The sequence below is a fragment of the Ailuropoda melanoleuca genome, chromosome 5, assembly GCF_002007445.2.
Source record: "Ailuropoda melanoleuca isolate Jingjing chromosome 5, ASM200744v2, whole genome shotgun sequence".
Classification (NCBI taxonomy): domain Eukaryota; kingdom Metazoa; phylum Chordata; class Mammalia; order Carnivora; family Ursidae; genus Ailuropoda; species Ailuropoda melanoleuca.
The window spans coordinates 43,349,444-43,364,714 of record NC_048222.1 but is presented as its reverse complement, the minus strand read 5'-3'; the positions used below and the strand labels follow the sequence as shown (position 1 = coordinate 43,364,714).

Below are 15,271 nucleotides of genomic sequence, written 5' to 3'. Positions count from 1 at the left end.
AAGTGACTTTTACTCAAGTTCATACTTGTCTGGGCAGAGCCAGGATTACAGGTCAAGTCCAACCCACCATCCAGTGGACATTCCTTATGTGAAATGCCAAAGGCTGAAACCCTGTGAGAAATTGAATCCCTTCATTATGACCAAGGTGAGCCCTGAAGTAATTCACCAAGAAAACACTGTACCAGGAGCTGTGGGAGACTTAGGGGCACCTAAGAAGATAGAAAATAAAAAACAAGCTCAAGGTAACCAAGACTATGAGCAGTGTGATACAGTACTAGGCCCTAGGAGTTTGGATAGAATCAAAGGAAACTTCCCCAAGGGGGAAAATAACGTTTTACTTTATCTATCTCCCACCTTAAAAATATACTTTTTAGAAATGGCTTTATGAGGAGACATATGCCATAAGATGTGTGTGTGCATGTTTAATAACATTTATTAGGGGTTATCATATTATTAAAAGAAAGCATATTCATTGTAACTGAATTTTTTAAAGCAGATATAACTACTCTTAAATTTTTAATATATTTGCTTCTAGCCATTTTTATATGTAAATGCAGTCTTGTTTTTAATTGGGATCATTTGGCCTAAATTATTTTATATTTTGCTTTTCTCTCTTGAGAATTTTCCCATGGAATTAATGAGTCTTTGAAAACACTGAATCCATTAAATGAATGTAGTATTAGTTAACACTTTACCTATTGTTAGACATTAAGTTTTACATTTCTCATTATAAAAAAATGTGACCTGGGTGCCTGGTGGCTCAATAGGTTAAGCGTCTGCCTTCAGCTCAGGTCATGATCCCAGGGTCCTGGGATTGCCTTGCATCAGGCTCCCTGCTCAGTGGGGAGCCTGCTTCTCCTTCTGTCTCTGCCCGCCCCCATCACGCTCTCTCGGTCTATCTCTCAAATAAAGATAAAATCTTCAAAAAAAAAAAAAAAGTAATATGACCACATGGTTCATAAAGTAAGATTTGAAAATAATGGCCATGGATAAGATGGACCTTTCAACAGAGGGTGTCAGGACAATAGTCATGAGAATAAAAAGAGAGTTGGCTCCATTCCTCATGTATACCAATATAAATTCCAAATGGCTCAAAGATTGAAATATTTAAAAAATAAAATCATTAAAGGATTAAAAATGAACATAGGAAAAATGTTTTATAACCTTGGAGAGGAGACAATCTTTCTAATTATGACCAAAAAATCCAGGATACATAGGGGCGCCTGGGTGGCACAGCGGTTAAGCGTCTGCCTTCGGCTCAGGGTGTGATCCCGGCGTTCTGGGGTCGAGCCCCACATCAGGCTCCTCCGCTGTGAGCCTGCTTCTTCCTCTCCCACTCCCCCTGCTTGTGTTCCCTCTCTCGCTGGCTGTCTCTGTCTCTGTTGAATAAATAAATAAAATCTTAAAAAAAAAAAAAATCCAGGATACATAAAATTAAAGATTGATAAATTCAATCACATAAAAAATAAAACAACAAACACACGAAAAAGAAAACACTAAAAAAGAAATATTCATGGCAATAAAAAATGAGAAAAATCAAAAACAAGTGACAAACTGGGAAAAAAAACTTGCAACACATATCACTACTCTCTAATATGTAAAGATCTCCTACAAATCATCAAGAAAAAGATGAACCAGAAAAAAAAGGACAAATGATATGAATGGTTCACATTAAACAAAATACAAATGTCTCCACCTCACGTAAAAATAATGCTTCACCTCACTCATGCTGAAGAAAATACTAAGTAAAATTCCACTGAGATAAAATTTTTCACCTATTACTTTAACAAAAATCTAGATGTTTGATAATGTCCTATTTGGCTGCAGTGCAATGGGCACTTTCATCCATTGATGGTAGGAGTGCAAAATGGCACACTGCTACCAAGGGCAGTTTCTCAGTATCTATATAATGTAAATGCACAGATCCTTTATCCAACAATCCCATTTTCAAAAATTTATCCTAGAGATCCACTTGTAAATGTATGATATGTGGTATACATATATGGTTGCTCACTACAGCCTGGTCTGGAATAGCAAGATAACAGAAATAATCTAAATGTCTATCGATAGGAGTCTTGTTAATAAAACATGATACATATAATGGAACACTGTGGCACTGTGAAAAATAATGAGGAAGTTCTTTGTAGATTGTTATGGGAATATTTCAAAGATGCACTGTTAAGTAGAAAAAAAATAAAGCAAGGCATAGAACAGTGTGGTCTGGCACGATGTATGCTAAAAATTGTGCCAAAAAGTGTATATATATTTGTACTGGCTGTTGCAGGCATAAAAACTCTCTGGAGCGATAAGAAATTATTAATCATGAAACCTGTTGGGGAAGGGTGAAAACCGGGTGGACAGGGTTGGGAAGGAATCTTTTCACCATATACTTTAGACTATGCTTTTTGATGTTTAAACCACCTGAAGGGGGCGCCTGGGTGGCTCAGTTGTTTAGCGTCTGCCTTCGGCTCAGGGTGTGATCCCAGGGTGCTGGGATCAAGCCCCGCATCAGGCTCCCTGCTCCGCTGGCAGGGAGCCTGCTTCTTCCTCTTCCACTCCCCCTGCTTGTGTTCCCTCTCTCGCTGGTTGTCTCTCTCTCTCTGTCAAATAAATAAATAAAATCTTCAAAAAAACAAAAACAAAAACCACCTGAAGGTTTTACTTATTCAAAAACTAAACCATTCATGTTATTTAACATGTTAATTTAGTTTACATTAGTTAGTAGACATTAATTAAACATGCCTATGCAACCAAAAAACTGGGACACATATTTGCAGTATGTATAACAGAAAATGCTAAAACCCGTACTGTGTAATTGGGTTTTTTTTAAGTGAACATCTCAGGGGCACCTGGGTGGCTCAGTTGGTTAAGTATCTGCCTTAGGCTCAGGTCATGATCTCAGGGTCCTGGAATCAAGCTCCATGCTGGGCTCCCTGCCCAGTGGGCAGCCTGCTTCTCCTTCTGCCCCTCTCCCTGCTCCTGCTCTCTCTCTCTCTCTCAAATAAATAAAAGCTTTAAAAATAAAAATAAAAAGTGAACATGTCAATAGAAAAATGGACAAAGGATATAAAGGGATTTAAAGAAACCCCAATAGAAATATTTTCCAATGTTTAATCTTAGCAAATAATGTGAATGGAAAAGAGGTAGCATTTTAAAATCTTCCACCTAGGGCAAAGTTTTTTTTTTAAATAACAATACCCCCCCAAAATAAACAAAGTAACAATACTCAGTATTAGTGTGGGGCAGAGACACAAACCCCCATTCTTGGTAGGATGTTGATCAGTACAATTTCTTCAGAGGACAATTCAGCAATATATATCAAAATCTTCAAAATTATTCATTAACTCTGCAAAGTAATTTCACATCCAAGAAAGTCTTCCGTGACAATCACCCCAGTCAGAACAAAGGCAAAGTGCCCAGTGTGGTGTGGCACGCTCAGCAGGGAGTGCTCTGTCTTGCACCTGGCTGACCGGCTGGGAACCTGAAAGCTGGCACTAAGGAGTCACACTTTGCTGCCACCTAGTGCTCCCCAGATGATTGCACCCAGCTGGCAAGGAAAACTGTCCCTCCATCAAGTAACTTAGCACCAAGGGGCCCTCTCCTCTATTTTTACTTAACAAACACTAAAATTAAGCATTACTATGTTCCAGGCATTGTGTTCAACACTCCCTCTTAATCCTCTTAACAGCCCTATCAAGTACCTCACTTTACAGATGAGGGAACTAAGGTACAGAGAGGTTAAGTAACTCGCCCAAGGTCACACAGCTACCCAAGTGGCTAAGACCAGGATTAGAGCAAGGTGGCGTGTTGGCACCAGGGTCTGTGCTCTGAACCACTGCCTTTGCGAGGGGCAAAGGTCTGTGTGATAATAATAGTACTCAAAGAGAACCTCACAGCCCGTGCGGCAACTGCTACCCCTTCCCACAGCCCATCTCTCCCAAACAAGTGTGCACAGGGACTGAGTCCGCCTCTGCCAGATAGGCAGTCTAACCTGAGTCAGGGAAACCTGTGGCCCAGGCTAAATCCAGTAGGCTTAAAAAAAATTATTTGTAAAATATTTCATATATACAAAAAATATATAAGGAATAACACAACAAATACTCAGGACCCACCAGTAGCTTTAAAAAAAAAAAATGCGTTTCCAGTAGTGATGCATCAGTGGTGCGTTTCAACCCTTAGTTCACTGGCTTGTTTTCTGTCACTGATTAACACACAAGGGGCACCAACTGGGCTATCAATGCAATGCGGCTTTTATAGCAATCCTTCTCCTTCCTAGCAAACAGTCCTCCCCCAATTACAGTTAATTGAATCCTGCTGGAGACATCTACAGTTTGGGTAACAAAGCCGTTGCTTCATGGTAGAGCTGAGAAAGCGTCTCGATTATTTGTTGTGATCTAAGAAGGCAGAGGCTCCCAACCAAAGCTGTGAAGTCCAGGGCTCTGCGGAGTCAGTGAAAGAACAGGAAGCCCAAATGCTCAGGCAGCATTATTTGCAGACGAGAGTTATAAATCTGGCCTTCACTGACTCCTTAGCATGTCCATGAAGCCCTGAAGTCACATGCAAAGTGTCATGTGAGCGCCTTTTTTCCTTTCAGAAAAAGAAAAGAATCAGGATCCATTCCCTACCTCTTATCAGATTCTCAAAGAGGTCAGAGACCTTCCAAAAAGGTTATGAATCATTCCTACAGATCAGGGGCTGGCAAATGACCCACAGGCCAAATTCTTCCTACTACTTGCTTTTCTTACAACCCTCAAGCCAAGAATGGGTTTGGTTTTTGGTTTTTTTGGTTTGGGTTTTGGCTTTTGAGAATGGTTTTTATATTTTTAAATGGTTGGAAAAAATCAAAAGAATAATATTTCATGACACATAAAATTAAATGATATTCAAATTTGTGTCCATAAAGAAAGTCTTACTGGAACACAACCACACTCATTTTCAACTTGCCATGGCTGCCTTTGTGGGAGAAGAGTGGAGCTGAGCTGTAACAGAGACACAAAGCCTAAAAAATGTACTATCTGGACCTTTTCCAAAAAAACGTTTGCTGACCCAGCCAGAGACGGGACTAAATAATATGTCTTGTAAATATATGTGCCTCTACTTGTCCCTTGTGCGTAGATGCTGTTGTGATTAAGTACAAATTCATCTAAGTATGTTATTAATGTCGTGGGCATTAGTCACTGGAAGCCTCTGAACGAATCTGGGGAGTTTCCAGCACATGAGTCTTGCTGAGAGAGAGATGGCGTCCCATACAGAAGGCCAGCCTCTCCTTTCTCCTGCCTCCCTGGCACTCAGGGCATGGACACAGCCCTTGGGATTAGAGACCCCATCCAGGGCTCCGAGCTGGAGTGAGTCACACGAAACAGCAGGGAGAGGAGAGATCATTCTGGCAGCGGCAGCCACAGCAGTCACATCGAACTTCCAAGAGCGGCAGGACCAGCAGGATGGGAGTGCCTGCGGCAATGACCCCTTTCTGGCTGCGCATCAGTGGTCTCACTCGGCAGTCCCTAAGGAATGGTTTTGTCTTTGCTTCTAGCTGGCTAGCCTCTGTGTCTCCCTGGCCAAGCCAAGCTCACTAGAAGAGACAGCCAGCATCATTCATTGCCTGCAGCCAGAGGGGCTGAAGGCAGAGGTTGGTTAAGTACGAGCTCCAAGGGGATGCAGTGGCCAATCCGTCTTTGTACCCTCAGTATCTGACAGTGCCAGGTACTCAGAGTGCTCACTAAATATCTGTTGAGAGCGCCAGTGAGTTAGCGCCTGAGTTGGTGAGAGCATACACTAGGGACCTCGACTGCACTAGATTCCAGCCACCTGAAACTGGCAATGCGCATTTCAAGTATCAGGGCCTCTTAAGAAGGGAATATAAAGACAGCCGTCCTCCTTAAACCCTAGCTATAGCTTCCTGGGTTTCCCAGACCACAAGGCCCTAGTGATGAGAAACGGTCAGAACTTGAGGACTGATGTGAATCTGACCTTGGGCTATTAGTCTCAGAGCCCCTCTGACGATACCTGCTCTATCTTTTTTTTTTTATTTATTTTTATTTTTTAAGATTTTTAAAATTTATTCGATAGAGATAGAGACAGCCAGTGAGAGAGGGAACACGAGCAGGGGGAGTGGGAGAGGAAGAAGCAGGCTCACAGCAGAGGAGCCTGATGTGGGGCTCGATCCCATAACGCCAGGATCACGCCCTGAGCCGAAGGCAGACGCTTAACCGCTGTGCCACCCAGGCGCCCCAGATACCTGCTCTATCTTTTAGAAGCAGATAGCCGGCCAAAAAGCACACGTGTATGCGCATGTGTGTGCTGGCTGGGAGAACATGAAACAGGGTACACACTAGGTACACTTAGCTCTGGCCCTGGCCCTCGACTGCAGACTGCCATGAAGCAAGCAACTCGGCATTGGTGCTAAGGACCAACTCGGGTGGATCTGTGATTCAGAAGGAAGTGATTACGGTGATGACTAAAAACCAGCAACACTTCATTACTTGTGGATCTACTCATATATGCTGGGTGACAGATTTCTAATGACCTGGAAAAAAAGAGAAGAGCCAGTGAGAGCTTTTGTAGCAAAAGATCAGGAATCAATAGTGACATTTCCACAAAGCTAGTGCTCTGATGCCACAAGGTCTGATTTTCCGAGCGGCAGCATTTTTCGTAATCTCAAGGGAGAGGGAGAAAGTGGGGCGAAAGCTGGGCTGAGACAGTGCAGACTTAGCAGAAGCCAAGACGGTTTCCATGGGACTTCTAGAACCAGTATGTTATATAAGAATTCCTTCTATTTTTGTCCCCCACTATCCTTTGACACTTTGTTGAGAAGGTATGATCTTCCTCAGCCCAACAGTGAAAACTTGGGCGGACAGATGGTTTCTGTCAGATGAAGTCTTCCCATCAGTTTTAATCATAAAATCTCACTGTATTAAAGAATCTAGTCACATCTCATAGTCAAAACTACAAACTTGGCATTAACTCTTTGGCTAATTTGGGTCCTGCTTCAGGCTTGAAACCTATAGCAGAGCAATGGGATGCAGTCCTTTCCTCCTCTCAGGACCCCTGCTTGCCAGTTATTCTACCACTGCTTTGGAGGCTGATGAGGGAGGAACACTCGAGACAGGACAGTTCTTACTTAGCTGCTTGGCTTTGTGCTCTCAGGCCTGCCTGGTGATTAGGGCTGGGTCTCTCTCGGGTTGGTACTTCCATGAGCTTACCAGAGGTTCCTGCTGTGCCCCTTGACCCTGGCAGATGCATCTCCCCCTTGCTGTTCACTTGCTGTCCTCTCTCCTCAGTCCCTGGGCACCAGGCAGGACATGTTCAGACCCTTCCTGTGGAGGTCTCCTTGGTTCTGCTGATGGCCTATTGGACAATGTCAAATATGAACCCACAGCACAGTCTTATGAGAAAGTCATGCATACCTTGCCCTGAGGGCTCTGTCATCAATGTCGTTGGCCTTGCCTCTCTTGTCCTCTAGAATTCCTAGGCAGCAATCAGCCTGCCTTTGGCCCAGCCTTCAGTCCACTTCCACCTTCTTTCTCAGGCCTGAATCAAGCACCAGTTTACTGGGATCTCCTGAATGCATGGAACACATTCCCAAACTCTCTGAGTTGTCCCCTTGGAATTCCCCTCAGCAGACAGTGGTAGAAGGTGCCCCTTCCCTACCCTTCCACCAAAATGGAGGTTGGAACTCAACACAGCAACAGCTTTATCCAAAAAAACCCTTCAATAATCTTCTTATAAAATCTTCTGTTCTTTCAAAACATATATTCTCAAGTGGATAAAGGGGTTCAAGACCATGGAACAAGTTCTCCTACTTTCCCCTTTGTATCCTCAATTGAATTTGAGGCAGAAGAGTTCCATTCTAATAACCTATTATATTACTTTTTGCTGTATAACAAATTACCCCAAAACTTAGTGGTATAAACAATAAACATTTATTATTGCTCACAGCTTCTCTGGGTCAGGAACTTGGGTGGCTTAGCTAGACAGTTCTGGCTCAGGGTCTCGTGAAGTTCCAGTCAAGACACCAGCGTGACTGAGGCTGGAGGATCACTTCTAACATGGTTCGCTCACATGGTCTGCAAATTGGTGCTGGTTGTTGGCGCAAAGCCTCAATGCCTCTCCTTGTGGAATTCTCCACAGGGTTGCTCATGTGTTCTCATGACACAGCAGTCGGATTCCCACGGAGTGCGCAATTCAAGAAATCAAAATGAATGCAACAACACCTGTTAGGATCTAGCCTCAGAAGTCACACACTGTCACCTCTGATTCTTGATTAGTCACACCTACCAGCTCTGTTTCTATATGGAAGGAAACTATACAGGGGCATGAAGACCAGGAATCGAGGATCACTGGGGAACACCTGGGAGGTCACCTTCCACACCGTTACGCTTCAAATGATCATTATCCCCTCAAACAAACTGAACAAATTTCAAGTAAAAGAGAAACCATACATTTAGATTGGTTTAATAAAAATGTCTTTGGGCACTTCTTGATCTTCAAAATTTCCATATTTGATCCTCATCTACAAATGGGTCCAGGACTCTCCTTGAAGGAAGGCAGGGCCAACGCCTGATTTTGAGGGTTCTTTCTGGTTCTCAGATTCTGATTCTACATAATAACCAGAAAATAAAGTTTTGTAAATATCTTTTAGAGTTGACATTCACACTAAGATTTATAATTCAACGAAAACATTCTAAGGTACATCATTACAAGAATCATCTTTGTTTTATTTACTCTACAGAGTAATGATTTAAATTGAATACATTTGGGCACAGTAAATATTTGACATGAAAAGTAGTTGTATCAGAAGAGGCATCAGAAAAATAGCCACTCATCTGACACATAATAACTAGAAAATATTTTTCTGTCTGGTCATTTAAGTGTTACAAATCCTGAGAATGTTATACACTGAACAAACTAGGTACTACTTATAATTAAATCTTGCTTGCAAATCATCCGTTAAAAAAATGCTTTGAGGTACAAATCACCTATGTATTAAACATGAGTCTTTAACATTTTACAAAGAATTTAAACAAATATATCAAACGAAGTTAAGTGGCTCTTAAAACAGCTATTAGTCAGGTTCAAGGACACACTGTTCCACAATTTCCCGTAAGTTGGGGTTTTCCATTGCAGCTGCCACTCGCTCTTTGTCATTTATCTGCTTGTTGACTGCAAAACACAGACAAAAGTTAGCAGAGGAATTGTGTCAACAGATAGGGACAGACAAAAATTTTATTATCCCATTAAAACAGAATTTAACTCCTTGATAACTTAAAGCTGGTATTGGCTCACTTTTCATAAGTTCTAGAAGGGAGACCTACAGAGAAAAATACCCCCTAAATTCCTACTACTCTACCACAACTATTTTCATTTCTTTCTTTCTAGTCTTTGTCCATATACATTATTTCCATATAGAATAAAGAGTAAATACAACTTTGAAAACTATTTTTCCCCTTAAGCCTACTTTTTAAACTACAGGGTTATTTAATACAGAAAAAATTATAAGCCTTCTAAATTAATTATGAACACTATGGTACATGGAGCACCTTTACATAAACAGCCTTCTTTTTGGAAAAATCCTTAAAAGTGGCATTATTAGGTCAAGGAGTATGAGTACTTTATGGTCCGATTCTTTTCACTGAATTATTTCCCAACATTTTTTACCAATTGTATCATCAGCAATAATACATAAGCTATCGGTTTGCAAAAAATATCTGGTACTATTAATAAAAACAAATAAACATATACACACATAAAACAGCAGGTGAAAAACGGTTCCTTATTATTGCTATAATTTGCAATTCCTTGATAAATAGAGGACATTTCCCCATGTTTATCTCTTAGTTCTTCTGTGAATTTTCTGTCCATGTCTCTGTTAATCTACTGGGTGTTTTATTTTTTAATGAGTTTGCATAGATCTTCATATAATAAAGGTATTGGCCTATATCTTCCGTCTATAACTCTCAGAGTTAAAAAGAGAAATGTCCATATTCTTTTCTAGACCTTCAATTTGAATTTCAAGTACACAGCTCTCCATCCTGCACCAAAGAAAAAAATCGAGCTCTCTTTAGAGTTTCTAAGTCAGGTCCCTAGAGCTGGATACTCTTTAGAGATGTGCAGCTACTAGCCTAAACCAGCCAATATTCATAGGGCCTGCCTTTAGTTCACCTAGAGTCCTACTGAAAAATTACTTTCTTGAAAAGCCTATGTTTCCCCCCGTTGAAGAATAGCTAATAACTAATTCTTCACTTTTTTGCAAATGACCTGTAGATACTTGGATAGCAGAATAACAGTATCCAAGATGAAGTACTATCTGAAGTTGTTTTTTAATGGGTCAAGATTGACTTACTGTCTTCCTCTGTTGAGTGGGTTCCTTCAGAAATGTAGATTTCCAACTAGGAAGAAAAAATATTAAAACCAAAACATTTAGAACACTAAGATAAAAAGTGAAGTGGAACGCCCAGTAGACTCAAGAGTCTAGGAATGAAAGCCCAAATCAGTGACAGAGAGAGAGGCGAGGGAGAAGCAGGCTCCCTGCAGAGCAGAGAGCCCAATGTGGGACTTGATCCCAGGACCCTGGGATCACAACCTGAGCTGAAGGCAGACACTTAACTGACTGAGCCACCCAGGTGTCCTGAAATTAGCAGGATTTTTAATTTTGGTCACCTGAGGAAGGCCTGCGGGGGGGGGGGGGGGTATTCCCATTAATTACTTTTTTTAATGAATACACACAAATAAAATTTTACATAAATGAGATCTCACTCATATTTTACTCGTGGATCTCTCTACCCTACACTCTATCTCTTCCTCCCAAATCAGTACCTAGAGTATCTAAACTTCCTCTCTGCTCCAAGCCCCAAAGCCATACTAATAATCTAGTGTAGTTTCTTCCACATTTTTCTCCATACGTACATAATGGAATACAGATTTTATACACACACACACACACACACACACACACACCAAAGTCAGAAGTTTCTTTGCTTTGCTTATTTTACAAAAATGGGGTCACAATATAGTTTTCACTATCCTCCTTTTCTCATTCACTATTATCTTGCTAAATTTACTCTCAAGTATAATACTGGTTAGCTAAACCTCCTGGCCCTGCTGCATTCCTCAGATTACCTAACCTCCAAGAACTAGACCCTGTGAGACAAACCCACAAAATCCCGTGACAAATAAAGCATGCTATATGATAAAGACATGTCTACTCTCCAGAGAACACTGGAGTGTATGAACTAATTCTTATACAGGTATTTTACTACTAAGATAAATGTCTTTCAAGAGTGAAAAAAATCAGACCTTATTATGGCTAAAATACATCCTAGAGATCATCTACAACAGTCTTTTTTAAAAAACAAAACACCTTGCGGGGCCTGGGTGGATCAGTCGGTTAAGCACCGATGATTTCAGCTTAGGTCATGATCTCAGGGTTGTGGGACTGAGCTCAGCGCCGGGCTCCATGCTGGGTGTGGAGCCTGCTTAAGATTCTTCCTCTCCCTCTGTCCCTCCTCCCCACCAAAAAACCCACCATATGAATTACTCTAGGGGCTAGTGGCATTATACTAACTCTTACTCCAGACAACAAAGCAACAGGTATAAAATCACTCTATATTCATTTACGTTGGTTTAAAATTATGCATGACTCACTAAGATACCACCTTACGCCAGTTAGAATGGCAAAAATTGGCAAGGCAAGAAACAACAATTGTTGGAGAGGATGTGGAGAAAGGTGGTCCCTCCCATTGTTGGTGGGAATGCAAGTTGGTACAGCCATTCTGGAAAACAGTGTGGAGGTCCCTTAAAAAATTAAAAAGTTAAAAATTGAGCTACCCTATGATCCAGCCATTGCACTACTGGGTATTTACCCCAAAGATACAGACNTACCCCAAAGATACAGACGTAGTAAAGAGAAGGGCCATATGCACCCCAATGTTCATAGCTGCATTGTCCACAATAGCTAAATCGTGGAAAGAACCGAGATGCCCTTCAACAGATGACTGGATTAAGAAGTTGTGGTCCATATATACAATGGAATATTACTCAGCTATCAGAAAGAACGAATTCTCAACATTTGCTGCAACATGGACGGCACTGGAGGAGATAATGCTAAGTGAAATAAGTCAAGCAGAGAAAGACAATTATCATATGATTTCTCTCATCTATGGAACATAAGAACTAGGAGGATCGGTAGGGGAAGAAAGGGATAAAGAAAAGGGGGGTAATCAGAAGGGGGAATGAAACATGAGAGACTATGGACTNTTGCTGCAACATGGACGGCACTGGAGGAGATAATGCTAAGTGAAATAAGTCAAGCAGAGAAAGACAATTATCATATGATTTCTCTCATCTATGGAACATAAGAACTAGGATGATCGGTAGGGGAAGAAAGGGATAAAGAAAGGGGGGGGTAATCAGAGGGGGGAGTGAAGCATGAGAGACTATGGACTCTGAGAAACAAACTGAGGGCTTCAGAGGGGAGGAGAGTGGGGGAATGGGATAGGCTGGTGACGGGTAGTAAGGAGGGCATGTATTGCATGGTGCATTGGGTGTTATACGCAACTAATGAATCATCGAACTTTACATCAAAAACCAGGGATGTACTGTATGGTGACTAACATAATATAATTAAAAAAAATTAAAAAAAATTATGCATGACTCAACTCTGAAAAATGGTAAATAAAGGGGAAAAGTCAAGTATCTACCCTGCTATTTCTACATGAACTATACCTCAGGGAAACCACACAGTGGGCTTGGTACCTTGCAGGCACAGAAGACTCTAAATTTGAGAGGTTACTTGTGGCCCTTTTTTTGCATATGAAAATATGCTCAACAGTATTAGCCACCAGAGAAATGGAAATCAAAACCGCAAGTTATCACTTCAAACCCACTAGGATGGCTATAATGAAAAAGACAGATAATATTTATACAGAAGTGTAAGTGAGGATGTGGAGAAATTAGAACCCTCATACACCATTGGTGAGAATGTAAAATGGTGAAGGAGCTACGGAAAACACTCTAGCAGTGCCTCAAAAAGTTAAATATAGTTAGCAAAAGATCCAACAATTCCCCTCCTAGGTGGAGAGAAGATGAAAACATATGCCCAAACAAAAACTTGGACATGAATGTTCATAGCAGCATTATTCATAATAAACGAGAAGTAGAAACAACCCAAATGTCCATCCAGTAATCAATGGATAAATAAATTATGGTACATCCATACAATGGAATCATATAAGGCAGTGAAAAGGAAGGAAATACTGACATATGCTACAACATTGAATTCTGAAAATAATTATTTAAGAGAAAGAGGCCAGTCTAAAAGACGATGAACTGTATGATTCCATTTAAATTAAACATTCAGAATAAGCAAATCTATAGAGACCAAAAGGAGATCAGTGGTTGCCTGGGGATGGGGGAAAGTTTGGGGAAATGGGTATGGGGTTTCTTACTGAGGTGATGAAAATGTTTTAAAACTGGGATGCCTGGGGGCGCCTGGGTGGTACAGCGGTTAAGCGTCCGCCTTCGGCTCAGGGCATGATCCCGGCGTTATGGGATCGAGCCCCAGATCAGGCTCTTCCGCTATGAGCCTGCTTCTTCCTCTCCCACTCCCCCTGCTTGTGTTCCCTCTCTCACTGGCTGTCTCTATCTCTGTCGAATAAATAAATAAAATCTTAAAAAAAAAAAAGATACTAGTGTCTTTTGATTCAGTACTACATTTGAAATTGGTTTAAGAGGTATTTATAACATATATCTGCCCTCTGCTGGTGGAAATGCATTATTGCTCAACTCAATAGCTTCAGTAATTTAGTCGAATGAAGCAATACTCTGTAATATCAAGAGTGGCCATAAAATTACATTAAAGAAAAATACTTTTATCATTTGAAAGGAATATATTTTCTTTAGGGCATTCCTGTGTAATGAATTGTTCTGCCCAAAAGGCCAGTAGTGTCATGGGTTAGAAATACCAAGTACATTGATGATTATTTTTACATTATGTGTTTTTGTATCCTTTTTTGAATTTTTTTGCAAGTTCTAGATCTGTTCTGCCTAATGTGGTAGCCAATAGCCATATTTGGCTATTTAACTGAAGTTAAATTTTCAGTTCCTTATTCCCACTAGCCACATATCAAGGCTTAATAGCCACCTGTGGCTAGTAGCTACCAGGTAGACGGTGATATGTTTCTATGTCACAGAAAGTTCAGTTGACACTGTTATTCTAATGTTTGCATTTTAAATAACAAGGATTATTTTAATGAAATAATTGTTCTTAAATTTGCAATGAATTTCTTGCTTTGTCGTGTACCTTTTTCAGATAAACACAGTTATCAGTAAAGAATCCCAGTTAGCTAAGGGGATCTCTTTAGTAGTATTTTACTTTAAGACTTTTTTGTACCCCCCGTAATTTATTGTACCTTATATATATATGTATTGCCAGATGATCAGAGTACAGTTTTCTCAGTGTAGAGCATTGAACATTTGTAGTGTTTTCATTCTCTGTTTGGAAGATTAAAGTTAAAAACAACATTCTTGGTGTTACGAATTGAGGTAATAGCCTCTTTCTCCCTTTGGTGTGTGTTTGGGTGGAAGGAAGGCTAAAAATCAGAGCATATGTAGAGAAACTTAAGATTTTATGATAGGGTAAATCATAGTTTAATGGATGTTGGTTGATTTAAAAAAATACACATTTTATCAGCTTCCTCTAATGGTAACATCTTGCAAAACTATAGCACAGTATTATAACCAGCATATTGACATCAGTATAATCATCCTATTTTACTGTGATTTTTTTGTTTTTTTCAGTTTTGGTTGTACTTGTGTGTATTTAGTTCTATACAGTTTTATCAGGTGCAGATTCACATACCTGCCACCACAGTCAAGACACAGTATGGTTTCCATTACCCCTAGGATCTCGCGCATTGTCCTTTTATAACCACACACAACTTCCTCCCATTTTGCACCCCTCCCATCCCTCCAGCAAGCATTAATTTGTTTCCCACTTCTAAAATTTTGTCATTTCAAATATACTATATAAATGGAATCATATGATACTTTTGGGATTGGTGTTATTTACTCAGTGTTATTCTTTGGAGGTTTGTCCAAGTGGTTGCATGTATTAATAGTTTTTTCCTTTATATTAATAAGTAGAATTTTATGCCATGTATGTGCATGTACCATAGTTTGTTTAACCATTCACCTGCTGAAGGACCTCTGAGCCATTTCTAGTTTTTGAGTTTTAAGAATAAAGCTGTAAATTTGTGTACAGATTTTTGTGTGA

At 40.4% G+C, this 15,271-nt stretch overlaps 1 protein-coding gene across 2 annotated transcripts in view; it reads right to left on the bottom strand.

The window, feature by feature from the left end:
• Nucleotides 1-7,899: 7,899 nt before the first annotated feature.
• The window catches only part of CIAO2A (cytosolic iron-sulfur assembly component 2A), an 18,285-nt gene continuing 10,913 nt past the window's right edge, over nucleotides 7,900-15,271 (bottom strand). Inside the window, exons 4-6 of one of the 2 annotated variants that reach the window (XM_019794124.2) lie at nucleotides 10,343-10,388; nucleotides 9,087-9,162; nucleotides 7,900-8,598 (exon numbers count right to left, since the gene is read on the bottom strand). In XM_019794124.2, the coding sequence (XP_019649683.1) occupies nucleotides 8,586-8,598; nucleotides 9,087-9,162; nucleotides 10,343-10,388 (135 nt within the window). In that variant the 3' untranslated portion in view covers nucleotides 7,900-8,585. Of the gene's footprint in view, nucleotides 9,163-10,342; nucleotides 10,389-15,271 lie in introns of both variants that reach the window. The other variant, XM_002914236.4, reaches the window with a different exon arrangement.